The sequence below is a fragment of the Falco cherrug genome, chromosome 5, assembly GCF_023634085.1.
Source record: "Falco cherrug isolate bFalChe1 chromosome 5, bFalChe1.pri, whole genome shotgun sequence".
Taxonomy (NCBI): Eukaryota; Metazoa; Chordata; class Aves; order Falconiformes; family Falconidae; genus Falco; species Falco cherrug.
In genome coordinates this window covers 17,785,104-17,801,509 of record NC_073701.1, presented here as the reverse complement: position 1 = coordinate 17,801,509, position 16,406 = coordinate 17,785,104, and the positions used below count along the sequence as shown (strand labels likewise).

The 16,406-nt window shown below is 42.7% G+C and overlaps 1 protein-coding gene and 1 long non-coding RNA gene across 2 annotated transcripts; one reads left to right on the top strand and one right to left on the bottom strand.

Moving 5' to 3' along the window:
- Window positions 1-525: 525 nt before the first annotated feature.
- LOC114014269 (uncharacterized) lies at window positions 526-3,654 on the bottom strand. Its single transcript, XR_003557700.2, has 3 exons — window positions 3,496-3,654; window positions 2,520-2,670; window positions 526-1,522 (listed from the first exon to the last, which is right to left on the bottom strand). It is a non-coding gene; the product is annotated as an uncharacterized LOC114014269 (long non-coding RNA).
- A 1,428-nt stretch (window positions 3,655-5,082) lies between these two features.
- On the top strand, window positions 5,083-15,717 carry LDHB (lactate dehydrogenase B). Its single transcript, XM_005433673.4, has 7 exons — window positions 5,083-5,208; window positions 9,184-9,301; window positions 9,798-9,971; window positions 12,051-12,224; window positions 13,439-13,556; window positions 14,477-14,600; window positions 15,367-15,717. The coding sequence occupies exons 1-7, from the start codon at window positions 5,083-5,085 to the stop codon at window positions 15,532-15,534; spliced, it is 1,002 nt and encodes a 333-aa protein (XP_005433730.1). The 3' UTR covers window positions 15,535-15,717.
- The last annotated feature ends 689 nt before the right edge of the window (window positions 15,718-16,406 follow it).

The window sequence follows — 16,406 nt, the reverse complement described above, 5'->3', positions numbered from 1 at the left end:
CAAAGGTTAGTTAAGATATCAATGGATGCTTCCCAAAAAGGAGGGTGGTCGATCAACCTTGACCCTTATCATCAGCAATCTGCTTCAAAGGCAGTGGCTGGAAGCCTGTGACTGCAGAAGAGAGCACAGACAGAAATGTGTTTCTGTAAAACAGGCAAAAATGCATTCGGTGTGCCTTCAGAATTAAATTTTAACAAGGTAAATTGTGGGATCATGTTAAGTGAATGTCTACACGGAAGGGAGCGGGAGAGATTCATCTGTTCTTCTGCAAAACTTAGTGTAAGCAACATCCAGATATGGGGTAGTCAAATAGTATAGTACCTTCTCTAAGTACAACATGCATATGAGGAAACTTGGAATCGACTCCTGAAGAGGTAACAAAACCTGCAGTTGTGGAACTACTTCAGAAGTCATGAAAGGTTTCCATCCTGTTACCTCTTCCACCAACGCTAGGAACCTCAATGTGGGTGATCGCTGTGCAAACTTGTGCACACATGCATGTGACATATTTTTTTCATTAACTACTTTATAAAGCACTTTATTATGAATGTGTTATCTGTGTTACACTGTATAATCTTTAAGCAAAAATTAAACAGAAAGTAGACCCATTGCCAAAAATAAGAAACCATTCCCTCACATGAGATTGGGCTAAAAGAAGCTTGCAAAACTGCCACTCCAAGATGATTTTTCTTTATTGTGCGATGTATTTCCCCTTTGAATGGAAAATCTAGATGAATAAGCACAGAATTAAAATACAGGTGGACAAGAATTTTAATTAGGCATCTGCCAGCACACTCCACCAGATGAATCCAGTTCTCTGTATTTTACACAACTGGGCAACTAATTATTTTTCTTCCATTACAGCCATGTGAAATAACGCTTAGAGCATAACCAACCCGCAGTCTGATGACCTATGTACCAGGTCTAACCCAGTGACAGAAGATCACCTTTTGTTCTCCTGCCACCAGGCCTACACCCCATGTTCTTGCACTGTGATGGGTTCCATCCTTTCCTAGGTTATATTCTTCATTATGTTTACTACCTCTGGACTACAGCCATCATCAGACCACGGCCATCAGACCATCAACATTTTGCTGTGGGAAAAAGTTCCATTAACAGAGTTTTTCAAGTGAGATTCTGATTCTAATCAGGTTTAATTGAGGTTTTGGAAAAACAAAACTGTGGGGAAATTCTATCTACTTTTATGGCTTTTGGGAAGATGATGAGACAGACACAAGTGGTGAAGTATCTCAAACTTCTCTAACTACACACTTCGTATACAAGCCTAAAGTTAAATGTGATTAAAATGTACACACAAAAAAAATGTTGTAATTGTATGAAGGTTATCAGGCAAATTTATTTAGACTGTGTCCCTTAACACTAGGGTTTGTTTTTCTGGAAAACTAAGCTTCATCAAAAATGCCAACGTTGCCACACTAGAGCTGAACTTTGAAACTGTGACCTGTCACCAGGTGACCTTGTGAAGATCTTTTCACATTTCTGTGCCTCAATCCTCCATCATCTGGAACAATAAATAAGTAAGTAACTAAAAGCAGGAAGAGGGAATAATTTTTCATCCACCATCCTGCATCTGCCTTGTCTGTTTAGATCACAAGTGGTTCAGGGAAGGGCTTAAATTAATACCCTGTGCTTTTAACACTAAAAGCAAAATGAAGCCTGATCTACATGAGAGCCTAGGAGAGAGCTGTTGTAACTCATGGTAATGGTCTGGTCTCCCTTTAAAAGCATTTAAGGTCTTGCAAATAGCGAAGTGGCATTTTCCTCTTTATTTAATTACAAATGCTACTATGATAATTGATTGCTGAATGCTCATAAGGAGAGAGAAGGATCCTGTCCAAAGAAGAGAGAATGCAGCAGTGGACTGGCAGGACAAGCACAGCTCCTTGGTTCTGGTTCAGGAATGAAAAAACCTTGCTCTGCGCCTTCCCTAACCTCTCCTGTACCTTTTCTTCTCTCTTCCCCCGTATTTTCTTAAAGTTCAGCTGTACATATTCCTGTTGTGATTACACAGGATAGATTTTCTGACCCTTACATTTCATTGTGTAACTATTATTTACCTCCAGCTCCCACTTCAGCTGTAGTTACCAAAGTCTTGAATTTATTTTCTTATAGTAAGCTGCTACCTGAAGTGTCACGTGTATGGCATAACTCACTTCTTTCCCTCCAGGGGACCCTTTGCAATGTCAAACAATGTAAAGAAGCAAAGTAGGTCTTGGTTAGATAGTTATTTAAAGCCAGCAGGAATCTCTACTGCTGCCCAGAAAAGCAGGTTTCACCCTTTCCTCACCACTCACACTTTTCACCACTCTCATGCTGGCACCAGCACTGGGCTGCTTGGGGAGCCAGAGGGAATTAATCCAGTTGTTACTAACCTGGCAAAATACCTGGCAAAAAAATCAATAAAACCTTAAACTAGCCACAACAATGGAAAAAAAGGAAACCATAGTCTTAGTCAGGTCTAGGCTCTCTGCCTAGTCACGTTTAACCCAGTGACTTACTTGGGAGGACTCTGGAATCCACTGTTGTGTTTTCTCCCTTGTGAGAGAGAGTTAATCACATGTGACGACAAACCTACAGCTTTCTTTTTTTTCCTCAGTGAAACCAAATGTGTACAGTTCAGTGGTTTGCTTCTGCTTCCTTCCTTTACAGCTAGAAAGAAGTAGTGTTACAGCATTAGGTGAAAATATTCTTTGCTCTTCTTTCCTATTTTGCATGCATTGGTCCTGCAGGAATTTCAACAAATCACTTCCTCCTTCTCTGCTCAGCAAGAGTGGCAAATCCTACACCCAGATTTTCAGTTTATCTGTTCCATAGGTCAGAGGAAAAGTGTGTCATATTATCTGATTTTTACTGCTGCTTACAGTAATGGATGTACTTACTACTTCAGCAAGGCACCCTGGTTTTGGCTGAGATAATTTTCTTCTTAGTAGCTGGTACTGTGCTGTGGTTTTGATTTAGTATGAGAATAACATTGATAACACACTGGTGTTTTAGTTGTTGCTAAGCAGTGCTTACGCTAAGATGGGGACTTTTCAGTTTCCCATGCTCTGCCAGTGAGGAGGTGCACAAGGAGCCGGGAGGGAGCATGGCCAGGAGCTGACCTGAACTAGCCAAAGGAATATTCCACATCACTGAACGTCCCGCTGAGTAGCTGGCCAGGAGGGGCTGATCGCTGCCTGGGGCATCGGTCAGTGGGTGGTGAGCAATTGTATCGTGTATCACTTGTTTTTCTTGGGGTTTATTCCTCTCTGGTTCATCCTTTGTTATTATTACTATTAATCAACACTTATTACTTTATTATTAATTAGTATAATATTTTCATTTATTTCACCTATTAAATTGTTATCTCAGCCCACCGGTTTTGCCTTTTTCCAGCTGTTCTCCCCATTCCTGCTGGGGTGAGCACGCAGCTGCCCTGGTACCCAGTTGCCAGCTGGGTTTAAACCATGCCAGAAGGCACAGAACTCTACTCACCCTCCAGGGGCTGGTTCCACAGGTCCTACGTGTGACAATTTTAAATTGATGCTCTGCTGGGTTGTGGGGAAACAGCCAGGGAGAGCCTGACACCGTCCCGCTGGGATTTGTTCAACCACAAAAAACTCACCCGCAGCCAGCTGCAGGGCAGAAACCGGAGGGCTTTAACAATGAAGCTCCGCCAGCTTCAGCACCTCTGTCCCGGCAGACGACCTGAAACGCTGTATTTGTGCGCGACTTCTTGCTTGCAGCGATTTCTCCGCCCGTCCCTTCTGGCCGAGCCCGTGGCTCTGCCCGCCTTGTCAGCTAACGGCGAAGGGACCCTCGGGCCGCCTGCGAGGCCATCAGTCGCCACCGCCGCCCCAGGGCCCGGCTCACGGCACCAGCCGCCGGCCCCGGCCCCGGGCCAGCAGGACCGCTGCCGGCCTCGCCGCCCGCCCCGGGGCTGGCTCCCCACGGCCCCGCTTCGCCCGCCGCCAGCGCCCCCCGGGCCGAGCCCGCCTGCCCCTGCCCCGCCAGGCAGCCGCGCCGCCGCGGCACAGCCACGCTGCGGGCCGGCCCAGCCCGCGGGGAGGCGGGAGCCGAGGGCGGCCAGCGCCACCCTTGAGCCTCCGTCCTTGGCGGGGACTGAGCGCGGCGGCCGCCACCCCCCGAGTGCCGCCGGGGGAGGGGGAGGGGGCGGCCCGGCCCGGCCCGCGGGGCCCGCCCCTTCCGCTGCGGAGCCCTCATTGCCCGAGCCGCGGACGGCAGCGCCGGTGCTTATCTCGCCTCTCGCCGCCGTGAGCCTTGCTGGTGGGTTTGAGGCGAGGGGGGCTGGTAAGGTTCCCTCTCCGGGGTGGGGGGTGCCGGTGCGTTGCGCAGCCCGCCCTCCCTTCCCCAGGCGGCTGGGCCCCGCTGGGGCTGGGCCCCGTTCTCCGGCGCGGCGCATTGCTGCGCGGGGGCGGCCGGGTGGTGCCCGGTGCGGCGGGGGCCGGGCCGGGGCCCCCCGGCCTGGGGTGGGATGGTGGCCGCCGGCTCGGCCCCTGGCCGTGCGGAGGGACCCGCCGTGCTGGCCCCGGCCCCGGTCCCGCCGGCTCGGCGGGGGTGTGGGGGAGGTGGGAGGTGCGGCGCAGGGCTCCGTGGGCTGAGCCTCGGCGCCGGGTGGAAAGCAGCCGGGGAAATCCCGGCAGGCTTACAGCTCCCCAACTGGTCGTGGGTTTATTACCAGTCTCACAGCGGGAGCCCTCGTGGGCGTTTTGAATAGAGGCGGATGCCGGAGAGCCGTTAAGGCAGGAGGCTGTGGAAGCTCTGCCCGCAGGAGGCTGCTCTGTCCGGTGCTGCCGAAACCGCCTCTGCCGCGCTGCAGCCCCACGTAGGCACCAGCGAATGCGGGGGGGCTAGGGGCTGGTAGCTGTGGGGTGGCAGGAGCCCTGTGGGCAAGGGCAGTGTGCCCCTGGGCCACTGTGCGTAACCCGCCGTCAGCAGTGACTCACAGCGCTTTCATCGGTGAGCCTGGCTGTGGCAGGGGACACTTACAATTCCGAGTGTGTTTCGGTTCCCCCTGCCTTGCTCTGAACCAGACCTTTCTGTCTCTTTCAGCAGAACACCATGGCCACTCTCAAGGAGAAGCTGATGACCCCTGTTGCTGCCCCGTCCACGGTCCCAAACAACAAGATAACCGTTGTGGGGGTTGGACAGGTTGGGATGGCCTGTGCTATCAGCATCCTTGGAAAGGTACAGCTCAAGGGCAACGTGCTCTTCGGCTTCCCACTGCTGTAGTGTTAGGCACTGCCTGTTTGTCTTAACGAATGGTGGGAAATTTGGTCGGTTAGTACAGGAATTAATTATTTGCCCCGCGTGTAAGCAAGCAGTGACCTACACTCTTCATGCAAGGCTGACCTCCCCATTCAGCTTCTCCTTGTTCTCTCACCTTTCCATCTGGGCTTAGCAATAAATCTCTCATTAGGCGGAGTTATTTTGCAGGCTGCTTGGAAAATGTAATGAGCAATGGCTCTGAAGTCCCAGCCAAATTTTTTTCTCTTTTTAATTTTTCCACAACAAAGCTGGAGTCTGCTTGGTGGGAGAGCTCTGCTGGGCAAAGAATGCAGACAGAGCAGAAGTCCATGTGAAATACAGGATAGGGATCAGAGCTACCAGTGTTTGCTTTTTACTTTAACCCATGTGCTGTAATCACTGAAAATACTGCTATCCCCTTCAGTAGACTGAAGTAGACTTATTTCTCTTAAGCCCTTATTGTGTGGTTATATGACTTTATTGTTTCCAGAGAGGTTTTAGCTAGTTTTTCAAAGGGTAAAACCAAAGGGCTGGACTTAGAGGTTGTTCTGACTTTTCCCGTTACTGGTTTATTTTGGCAAATCTCATGTTGCAGTCTTTGAGCAAAGCAGAGGCTTATTATGCAGTAAGGATCTCTTGTACTTTGTACTCTTTTTGGAAAATATTGTGCATGAGTTAAATTTGATTCCTGTTGTGCTGTTTTCAAAGACAAACAGGAGCTGCAGATCCTTTAAAAAAGAAGGCATAAAAAGATACACCCTTTTACCTTATCTACTTGCAGGGGCAGATCTTAAACCGGGTAGCTCACAATGAGATCAAAAATCTTGCAGATACTGCTAAACCATCTATATTTTATTTGGAGATGATTCTTCTACCTATTACATTGATCATGTATATTTTATAGTACTGGGGTTTCAATAATGAAAAACCTTAAGATTTTTTTTTTTAACTTGCTGATATTCCTGAGCCTTGTGAGCAAGGAAGAACTGACAATAAGAAAAGGTCATGGTGAAACTAATTACTGATATGAAAGTAACAAATAGGTTTTAAAACTATATAACTAAAGGAGAAATTTAATGGAAAAACAATGGCAGTTCACTGTGGGGTTTTAATTTACTTTTTTTTTTGAAAATGTTTGCCTCTTGTCTGAACTCATTATCTTTGAAGGAGTACTGTAACCTGTAAGGCTGGCACAGAGGGAGCTGGGTGAAGTTACCACAAACCAGTACAATACAGCATTCATCTGTGTTTAACATGCTGCTCTAAGCAGGATCAAATTGTGCTTTCAGAAGTCTAGACACAAAGTCTTGCTGTTAACGAGTTGCATGCACCAAACCCAGAGTAAAAAAGGGTTTTTAAATTTTTCAAGCTTGGATTATGGCATGATGGAGTCTATTTCAACCAAGCTTCTGCTCTCTTATTTTATACTGCTGCTTATACTTGTGATAGAATATTTTTAAAACAAAACCGTCTGATTCTTGTCACTGAATCAAAATCATAGAATTGGTTATGTTGGAAAAGACCTTGTAAAATAGTCCAGCTGTTAACCCAGCACTGCCAAGTCCATCACTAAACCATGTCCCTAAGCACCACATCTACACTTATTTCAAATACCTCCAGGGATGGTGACTCAACTACTTCCCTGGGCAGCCTGTTCCAATGCTTGACAAATCCTTTGGAGAAGAAATTTTTCCTGCTATCCAATCTAAATCTCCCCTGGTGCAACTTGAGGCCATCTTCTCTTGTCCTGTCACTTCTTACTTGGGAGAAGAGACTTTCACCCACCTCACTACAACTTCCTTTCAGGTATTTACAGAAAGTGATGAGGTCTCCCTTGATCCTCCTTTTCTCCAGGCTAAAAAACCCAGCTCCTTCAGCTGCTCCTCAAAAGGCTTGTGCTCTAGACCCTTCACCAGCTTCGTTGCCTGTCTCTGGACACAGCACCTCAATGTCTTGTAGTGAGGGGCCCAAAACTGAACACTGTATTAAAGGTGCAGCCTCACCAGTGCTGAGTACAGGGGGACAATGACTCCCCTAGTCCTGCTAGCCATGCTGTTTCTGATACAAGCCAGGATGCTGTTGGCCTTCTTGGGCACACACCTGGCTTATATTCAGCTGACTGTGACCAATATGGTGTGGCTTTGACTTGTGCAAGATGGCTGGCTCCCCAGGATGTCTTTTTGTTAAACCATGGCATAAAACTTTGTACTTAATTTCCTATACTTCAATATGTAGGTGCAGTTGAGTTTTAGATGTCTTTGAATTTTATAAAATTAAACGGTGTGATAATACTAACTTTAGTTTACTGGTGTAGTATTCACTATATAAGTTTGACTGACACTGAAACTTCCATGTCTGTTATTTTTAGCTCTCTGTCAATTAAAGACAGGTCACTGGTGCTGCCATAGTGTTTTAGAAATGGAAACATCTCCACAGTCACAAGTCAGCTGTTTTAAGTTGTGTTTGGTGACTGTGTAGACTTTGTTCCTGTGTGTGCTAAACATGAGCTGAATTCTTCTCTGAGCAAAACTGATGCAAATTCATTAAATTAGTCATTGGAGCTATTCCAGGTGCTCTTCTGTTTCAGTGGGCACTGGCTCCTTGAACTTGTTGAGTCTGGTGAATATTGGTTGCAAAGTCTAGACTGAAAGATCAGATTGTCAGACTGCATGTGTATAAATCTATCTGTAATTGCACATGTGCATATATTCTTTTTTAAATTTTGGTTACACTGACTTATTAATTTAACACCAATGACTTCAGTTAAGGGTACTTTTTCATAATGTTTAAATAACTGAGTACAGATTCTTATGGGTTTTCTCCAGCAGCTGATACAGCTGTGAAAGGAAGCACTGTAGAAAAGCAATAAACTAACATTTTAACGTATGACATGAAAAACTTAAATATGCTTGCAGTTAAATGTATTTTTCCCACAGGAAAATTGGTGCATATTGTTACACGCTTAATTTAGTTGATGCTAATAATTAGTATTTCCATGTGAAGTAATGAGCGTTATCTTTATATCAAAATTCAGGTTAGTACTTCTCCATTTTCCTAGGTATCTACACCCTGTCTGAAACCATTAAACTTTTTTTATGCTGTTGAAAAAAGTATTACTGCAAGCAAGCTTCTCTGTTTAATTTTATGTAATGTACTGAATGACAAGCAATGAAGTATAGTAGAATTTGCAAGGGTAGTGAACACATCTGTCAAAAGGCAGTAGAACTTTGTATTGGAGGAGAATGCAGTTTTCCTCCACCCCTGTATTTCACTGTTCTCCTGTTCTGAGACTTTCGTATATTCTCCCAACTTAACCTGCCTGGACAGCAAGCATACATGGCTGAATCTGTTCTGCAAATTAAATATAATGTAGTAACTCTAGTAGAGAAAAATTAGGTAAAGAATCTTTTCTCAGTACTGTTTTTAGTATTGAGGAAAATGAAGTCTGATCCTGTTTATGAAATGGCTGAAGGAATGTTACAAGAGAGTACTTACATACCTAATAGAACACACCACATAATTAGCAAGTATTTTAAATAGGCTTATTTGCTGAACAGAGGTAGGGGTTTGTTACAAGCTTGAAAGCTGCAACTTTTCTCCTAATAGTAATAACTAAACCATGCAGTGTCTGGCTAGCAAAAGGTTAGCTACGCATGCAAAGTCCCCACAAATAATACCTTTTTTTGGAAAGTCTGAATGAGTTTTATAAACCTGTGCTGTAGTAGCCTCTGACTTTGCTACTGTGAGATACATCAGAATACTGATACAGTGCTGTCCTACTGGTTGACCTTTGGAGAAGAGATACTTTCAGATACGTAAGGTGTTACTTTAAAATGTAATATAGCTCAACTCAGGCATAACATTAACATGAGAGTTAACTGTTTCATTGACTTGTTCAATATTTGTTGTCTTCAGAGTCTTTGTGATGAGCTTGCTCTGGTTGACGTTTTGGAAGACAAACTGAAAGGAGAAATGATGGATCTGCAGCATGGGAGCTTGTTCCTTCATACTCACAAGATTGTGGCAGACAAAGGTGAACCTCAGTTTCTTTAATTTAAGACTGATATTCTGTGAGCTTGCTTAATATTGGAGCACTAGTTGTGCAGTCCTAAAGAATTCAAAAAATTTGGCATTGAGAAGTTAAAAAGTGTATGAATTGAGGTGAGAGTTTGAACATCATAACAATGGGAGTGGCTTTTAATCTGGGCTTTCTCTTACACGACCGCTTCAGTTTTGTGCTTATTGTGTAAAATTGACCTTAATGAAACTCTAGTACTACTTTGATGGAGAAGAAATAGTATTGCTATTGGGATAGTGGAAATGAGATTCAGAGGGTTTGAATGTACTCTCAAAACCCATATATTGATCTGTCACAATAATGTTAAGAGATGGTGCTAGCTTTAATATTGATGTCATCTTTTTGGGTTTGAATGCATGTACAGTGGAGAAGCTACCCATAATACCTGTATGAACATGATGCTATTAAAATTTAACACATTCTGTATCTTCTCCCCCATGCTCTGATGTAGACTATGCTGTCACAGCCAACTCCAAGATTGTAGTAGTAACTGCAGGAGTTCGTCAGCAAGAGGGGGAGAGTCGTCTCAACCTGGTTCAGAGGAATGTGAACGTCTTCAAATTCATCATTCCTCAGATCATAAAATACAGCCCCAACTGCACCATCCTAGTGGTTTCCAACCCAGGTAAGGCAATATTTTCCTATTCTATAGGAAAATTTATACTTACAGATTCTGTTCGTTGGAGAGCTGGTGTTTTATCAGTCTTCTCAAATACAAATTGAATAGAAAACTAATACCTTTTGTGTGGACATCTGCCATGTAGGTGCTAACAGCAGAATACAAACTATACTCTGTACTTTGCAATGCTTTCTTTATTCAGAACTTCTCATGGTGTCCATATTTTAAAAGCATGCCTCATGGTAAATACTTCAGTTCTTTATGTATTTAGGCTTAAGCAGTAGGTAGTTTAAAATTTTAATCTTTAAAGGAGACACCATTTTGCTTTTAAATTGTTTGTAAATCATAACTTTCTTTTGTGTCTGGATATGTGGCCATTTTTCAGGATGAGGAGCTTACCATGTAGTCTTGGATATATTTTCAGGAAAAAGAATTTGCATGCTGAAGCCTATGGTAGGGGAAAGGTTAACTGTACTACATAGTTCAGTTAAATTAGAAAAGAATTAGTTATAACTTGCAAGCATCTCACTGCAGCGGGACAGCTTGGATACTGGGATGTCTAAAGCTGACTGCTTCAGTATCTGAGTGAAGCCATTACTACAGAACCCTGGCAGTGAAGTGACTGCTTTTAAGGATAACTGGGCAGAGTCAAAACAATGTATGTAAAGCTAGCAGCTCAGCTGGTAGTTGAGTAATTGGCTGGTACACAGTCAGTACTACTGAATACTAGTGTACTGAGCAAGTACAGTTTATGGCCATTCTAAGCACTTATCTTAAAATCAAACTGAGTCAAAGATCAATTCTTGTTCTAGCAAGGCTGAATTCAAACTACAGTTCTCTTTGCTGGAGAGCAGTTGCAGGAAGAGAATGGCATTGCTTTTTAAGAATTATTTTTATAATGCTTTGTTTTCTCAATGTGTGCAGTTTTGTTCCCTAGTCTCATATAGTGGAAGTTATTATGAGCCCGTTAGAAGGGACTTCAGGGTGTCAGCTGCATGTGTGTTGGTATGTGACCTTGATGTCCTTCTCTGTTTTAACTTCCCCAGATCTGTCTGGGCTGTAGCTCAGATAGCGCTGTCTGCAGCCTGTCCTGTGGAAAGCTGTACTGTAGGCAGTGGTGATTGCAAAGCAGAGCTCAGAGTCCGGATGTGTGTCTCTGCACCTGAAAGGCAGGCTGTCCAGTTGTACCTGTTGGATAGGAAGGTGCTCTGTAGTCTGTAAAGATTACTATCATCTGGACAGGAACTGCCCCAGCTGAAGCTGTAGGGAAGCTGTGGCTGATGAGCATGCCACTGAAAACAGCAAAGTGTGAACTGTACTGAGGTAATGTGCTTTGGGTGCCTGAGCAGAACAAACTGTATTTCAGACCTATATACAGAAATAAATTCCCTCCTGAGAACTGGCTGGCTTTTGAGAGCCATAACCAATTATTGCAGCCTGTTTATTATGGTTGCTTTGAGCTGTGGATTAGAGCTTTTTCTCTCTGCTGACATTCCTTTCTCTGCCCCAAACTAAGTTTGTTTTTTTTTCTAAGACTGTAATTAGAGCCAAATGCAGCTAAAGCATATTGTTCACCTGGCTCTTCGTGCTACAGAGGTAATAAGTGTAGAAACTGCTTAATGCATAAATCTGTTCAAGAAATTAAACTGAAGTAGTTACCAACTAGAAAGAGTATGTAAATCTCAGATTTTTTTGTTGTAAATTGCTTGACCTTACTGTGATGATGAAGTGGTAGGTAACATTACTTCAGGAAGTTGCTTCAATGTTTTAGCACAAGTTCAGTCCCAATTCTCGATGCCCCTAGGGATTTAGCTGTGACAAAAAAATGCCTCCAACTTTAGCTCATAGGATACTAATCTCAGAAGATGTTCCTCAATTGTCTTTGAACAGCAGCTTGTTGGGTCCTAAATTTCAAGCTGTGCATGTGTTTTAATCCCCCAAATGGTCAGACCTAAAATACTTTGATCAATGAGCACAACTGTGTTGAGTCATCCTGATTGCCCTACTACTTGCAGTAAAATTATTGTTGGGGCATTCTTGGTGTATGTGAATGGTTAAACTTACTGTGCGTGTTTTTCTTTTCAGTGGATATATTAACTTATGTCACATGGAAGCTGAGTGGCCTGCCAAAACACCGTGTGATTGGAAGCGGCTGCAATCTAGACACAGCTAGATTTCGCTATCTGATGGCTGAGAGACTTGGTATCCACCCAACTAGCTGCCATGGCTGGATCTTGGGAGAACATGGTGATTCTAGTGGTAAGGAGCAGTTCTGACCTCCTTGGGAATAAACAATGCAGTATTAGAGGTTGAGGCCTAAGGAGTGTTACAAAAATCTGAAAGAGCAGATGAAGCTGAGCTCAAGTAACTGGCACTTTGGTGTATTTTAATGGAGATTAGAGTTGAGACAAGTCCAGGAAATCTAGCAACACTTTTTAATAGTTGTGTTCTAAAGGCTGCAGTTTACTGCTACTGTTTATCCTCATTTTTTGGAGTATTGTAACTTAACCTGTAGCACAGTTCTCCTCTGAAAGCAATATTAGCTCATTAGGTCAATGGCAGAGCTTGTTGCAAGTTGTAGAAAAAGCTAGCAATCCAGATTCAGGCTAAGAAAATTATCCCTTACCTTACTTTGTGACTTTTTGCCGTGTTATTTAAATGAGAAGATGGTTTAAAAAAATGTGAAATCAAATAAGCTTATTTGCCTTACTTCAGATCACATATTTCAAGCCTGAAACGATGTAGAGAATCTATGTAGATTGGTACTGCTTCATATTTTAATGCTGTGTATTTTTTTAAGGGAGACACCTCTTCAGTGTCCCACTGCATTTAATCAAAGTACAGTGTCTGATCAACAGTATTTACTGAAGCAAGCCCTACATTGTAATGAAAGCAGAGCTTGGCTAAGTATAGACAGAACTCCTCTTCCTTCAGTGTAATAGTTGCTTTTGCTTTAATGTAACCAAGGATTCCTAGTTATTTCACAGGAACAGAGTAAGTCTGCTGTAAGTTTCCAATATGAAGGGAGACCTGCAGATTCCTCTCTTGATATTCTTAAGTTTGCATACTGCTACCATGTTACTCAGAGAATTCCTGAAGGCTAACCCCAGTACTGATCAGTGGGACAGCAAATCTGTACTTGCTACATTTTTGGGGTAAAATTTTTTTTTAAAGGTTGAACAGCTAAGATGTGTCTTTTTGCTAGAATTTGAAGTTTGACTTCAAAAATAGCTGCCTGCACCTTCCAAGGACAAAGTTCTGTGTTCATGTGGTGTTTTACTTGTTAAAGAGTCAATACTAAAGCATTTCTCATTTCACTCCGAGAGTTCTCAGAATTAACTGTAGTTGAAGCACATTAAGCTTTCATTTAAACACTATTGTGGTTCTGGCTACTACTACTTTGTTTCTGGTTAACTTAAGTGGAGAGGTAGTAGCTAAGTGCTGTTGAAACTTATGTCTTCTCTCTGTTACAGTGGCTGTTTGGAGCGGAGTTAATGTGGCAGGAGTTTCCCTCCAGGAGCTGAATCCGGCCATGGGTACTGACAAAGATAGTGAGAACTGGAAGGAAGTCCACAAGCAAGTGGTTGAAAGGTACGGTGACTTGAGGAATAAGGTGGATAAGTGCAATGCTGAAAATAGCTAGTTCACACACTGCCTCCTTGTCGCTGCCCTGCCATTCTGCTGCAGCTTTCATGCCCTTTTATTCAGGTTGCATCAGTAAGTGGAACTACTGTTTTAAACACAAATGCAGGATTTCAGTTGGTAAGCTTTATGATCTTGTGTCAAGAGAAGCTATTGTATAACATACCCACTTCAGTACTGCAGTGCTTAGAGCTGTGTGCATTTTTCTCAGAAGTAGCTTCTTAAATGGTTAACTTTGAACAGAGGGCACGAGACTCTTGAGAAGGTAGTATGTTCCTATGAGCAGTGTTTTTTTTATAATAATAAAAATAAACTGGAGTTTATTTTGGGAAAATTTTTTTCATTGATTTAGGAAAACTTGTCTAGAAGTAACTATACATATTGCTAAATGACTTGACTTCCTTGTGAAATAAGGACTATGCTGGTGTAAAGTATATGCAGATGTTGATTAAAAAAATTAGGATGTGTGTATGTAGGTAGTGCTCTGACTCTAAATGTTTACATGATTCCAAATGCACTCGGAATGATTGAGCCACTGACCTGAATAGAGAACTTGTTCAGTTACAGGTGTCTGTTTTCCTACTTAAAACTAGGAACTGTTCATAGCTGGAAGCTTTTTCTTTTCAGCTAATCCTGTGAGAACAATAGGGCTTATTTGTTACACATATGGGATAATGCAGACTTTATGCTTTAAACTCTTAACACTGAAATACATAACTTTCCTACTTTGACATTTAATTCCAAAACTTACAATGTCACAGGTGTTTCAGGTTTTTTTAAATGGTAAACATTCACTTATCTTCAGACTTAGCAGCATTTGTACAGTGTCTTGAAGGCATCTTAATGCAACTATTTCAATATTTCCTTAGTGCCTATGAGGTAATCAGACTTAAGGGATACACAAACTGGGCTATTGGCCTTAGCGTTGCTGACCTCTGTGAGACAATGCTGAAGAACTTGTGCCGGGTTCATTCAGTCTCAACACTGGTAAAGGTAAGAAGTGGTGGCTAAATGAGTGCTCTAGTTTATTTTGTTATGGAAAAGCTAATTGTCTCAATTAACAAGGTGCTTAACAAAGGAAGCTTTGTAAAACACTACTGTGAATTTAAAATGGGAGCTTACTATTGCAACTTTTTCTAATCTGACCTCTTAGCCTGCCCTTCTCACAAGTATGGAGCTGAAAATAAGTTCTTTGTACTCTACCCAATGTTGTACTAACCTCGTGTAAAGTTTGCCATGTGTGGCATGCAGGTTCATTAAAAGGAAGTTTCAGTGCAAAAAATACAAAAATACATGAAGACCCATCTGCAATTCCATGAACCACTGCCTAGTGAAGGTGCTAGGGAAAAGAGCTGTGTCCTTTTTATAGCTAGTGTAACTGGCTGCATCTGGTCTGTACCAGCAGTATAACCTCTGGTGCAGCAAGGACTCTGAGCGGGCTGAACTAACTGCTCCCTCTATAGTAAGAAAAAAAGACCTACCCTAATCCTATGTCTGATTCCTGTTAGCTACTTGCTGTATATAAATAAGGGGTTTGGAGGTGGGGTTTCTGAAATCAGTCATCTCAGTATTGCCAATCTATTGGTTTAGAACATCTCTATACTTTTGACTTTCTCAAATAGTATGTCATGATGGAAAATTTTCTGCAGGTTGCAAAATTATGTTCTTGAGCTCTGTTCTCAGGCTTCCTGCTATACAAAGCAAAAGCAGGTCTGGAGTGATGGGTTCATGTCTGAGTGATCTCTTTTGTTTGTGGCAGGGCATGTATGGCATTGAGAACGATGTCTTCTTGAGCCTTCCTGCTGTCCTAAGTGCCTCTGGATTGACAAGTGTCATCAATCAAAAGCTGAAGGATGATGAGGTGGCTCAGCTGAAGAAGAGTGCAGATACATTGTGGAACATCCAGAAGGATCTCAAAGATCTGTAACTCATGAATGTTAATTCCAGCAATAGAAAAACAGCATGTTGTGTGCAAATGTGGGCTCTACTCACTACACGTATCTAAGGTTAACATTTAATGCTCTTCCAGACTGAGCTTTGTCCATAGTAGCTAAACATATGCTTGCTGTAACGCACAGACCTTATGAACAAATAAAGCAATGTTCAGGCATGTTTTGTTGTCCTAGTGACTTATTTACAGTGTTCAAATACTACCTAGTTTACTCTAGCGTTCTCTGTTAAAGCTTTCCACAGACTACATGGAAGTGTAGACATGCAAGTCCTTAAAAGGTTAGAAACAATGCAGAAATTCCACTACAGGCAGTTATGCTGGTACAACCTTACTGGAAGCCTCTTCCATGTGAATTTTCAGTCCAGGTGCAGACTAAGTGTAGTTCATTCCCAAACTTGTTTCTGATACAGTACTTCCTATTTTTTTACTGATGGGTAGAAGAAATGGAATGGGGATTTGCTTCTGGGCCACTTGCCAAAAATACACCATTGTTAGGATTCTGTGTGCTGTTGGCCTAGAAAAAGGGTCCTGTAGATCCTTCTCTCTTCTGGATTCAACTATTTTGACTGTTATTGGTGACTGATTTTCATCATGTTTAGAATAAAAAGATTCTTTTGTATTTGATTACCAAAATCCAAGAGTTAGTCTGGGGTTCCATGGTAATCTTGCTTATAGAACAAGTCAAATTGGGCCCTTAATCTCTAAACTTCAGTGTGATTGTTTCACAAGTGCTTATATACTTGAGGGGGGGAAAGATTTTTAACAAGTCCTAAAATTTAATTCCTTAAATCCTTAAAATTATGGAGTAGATAGTGACTGTAAAATAACCACTATTTGCTTGGCATGCT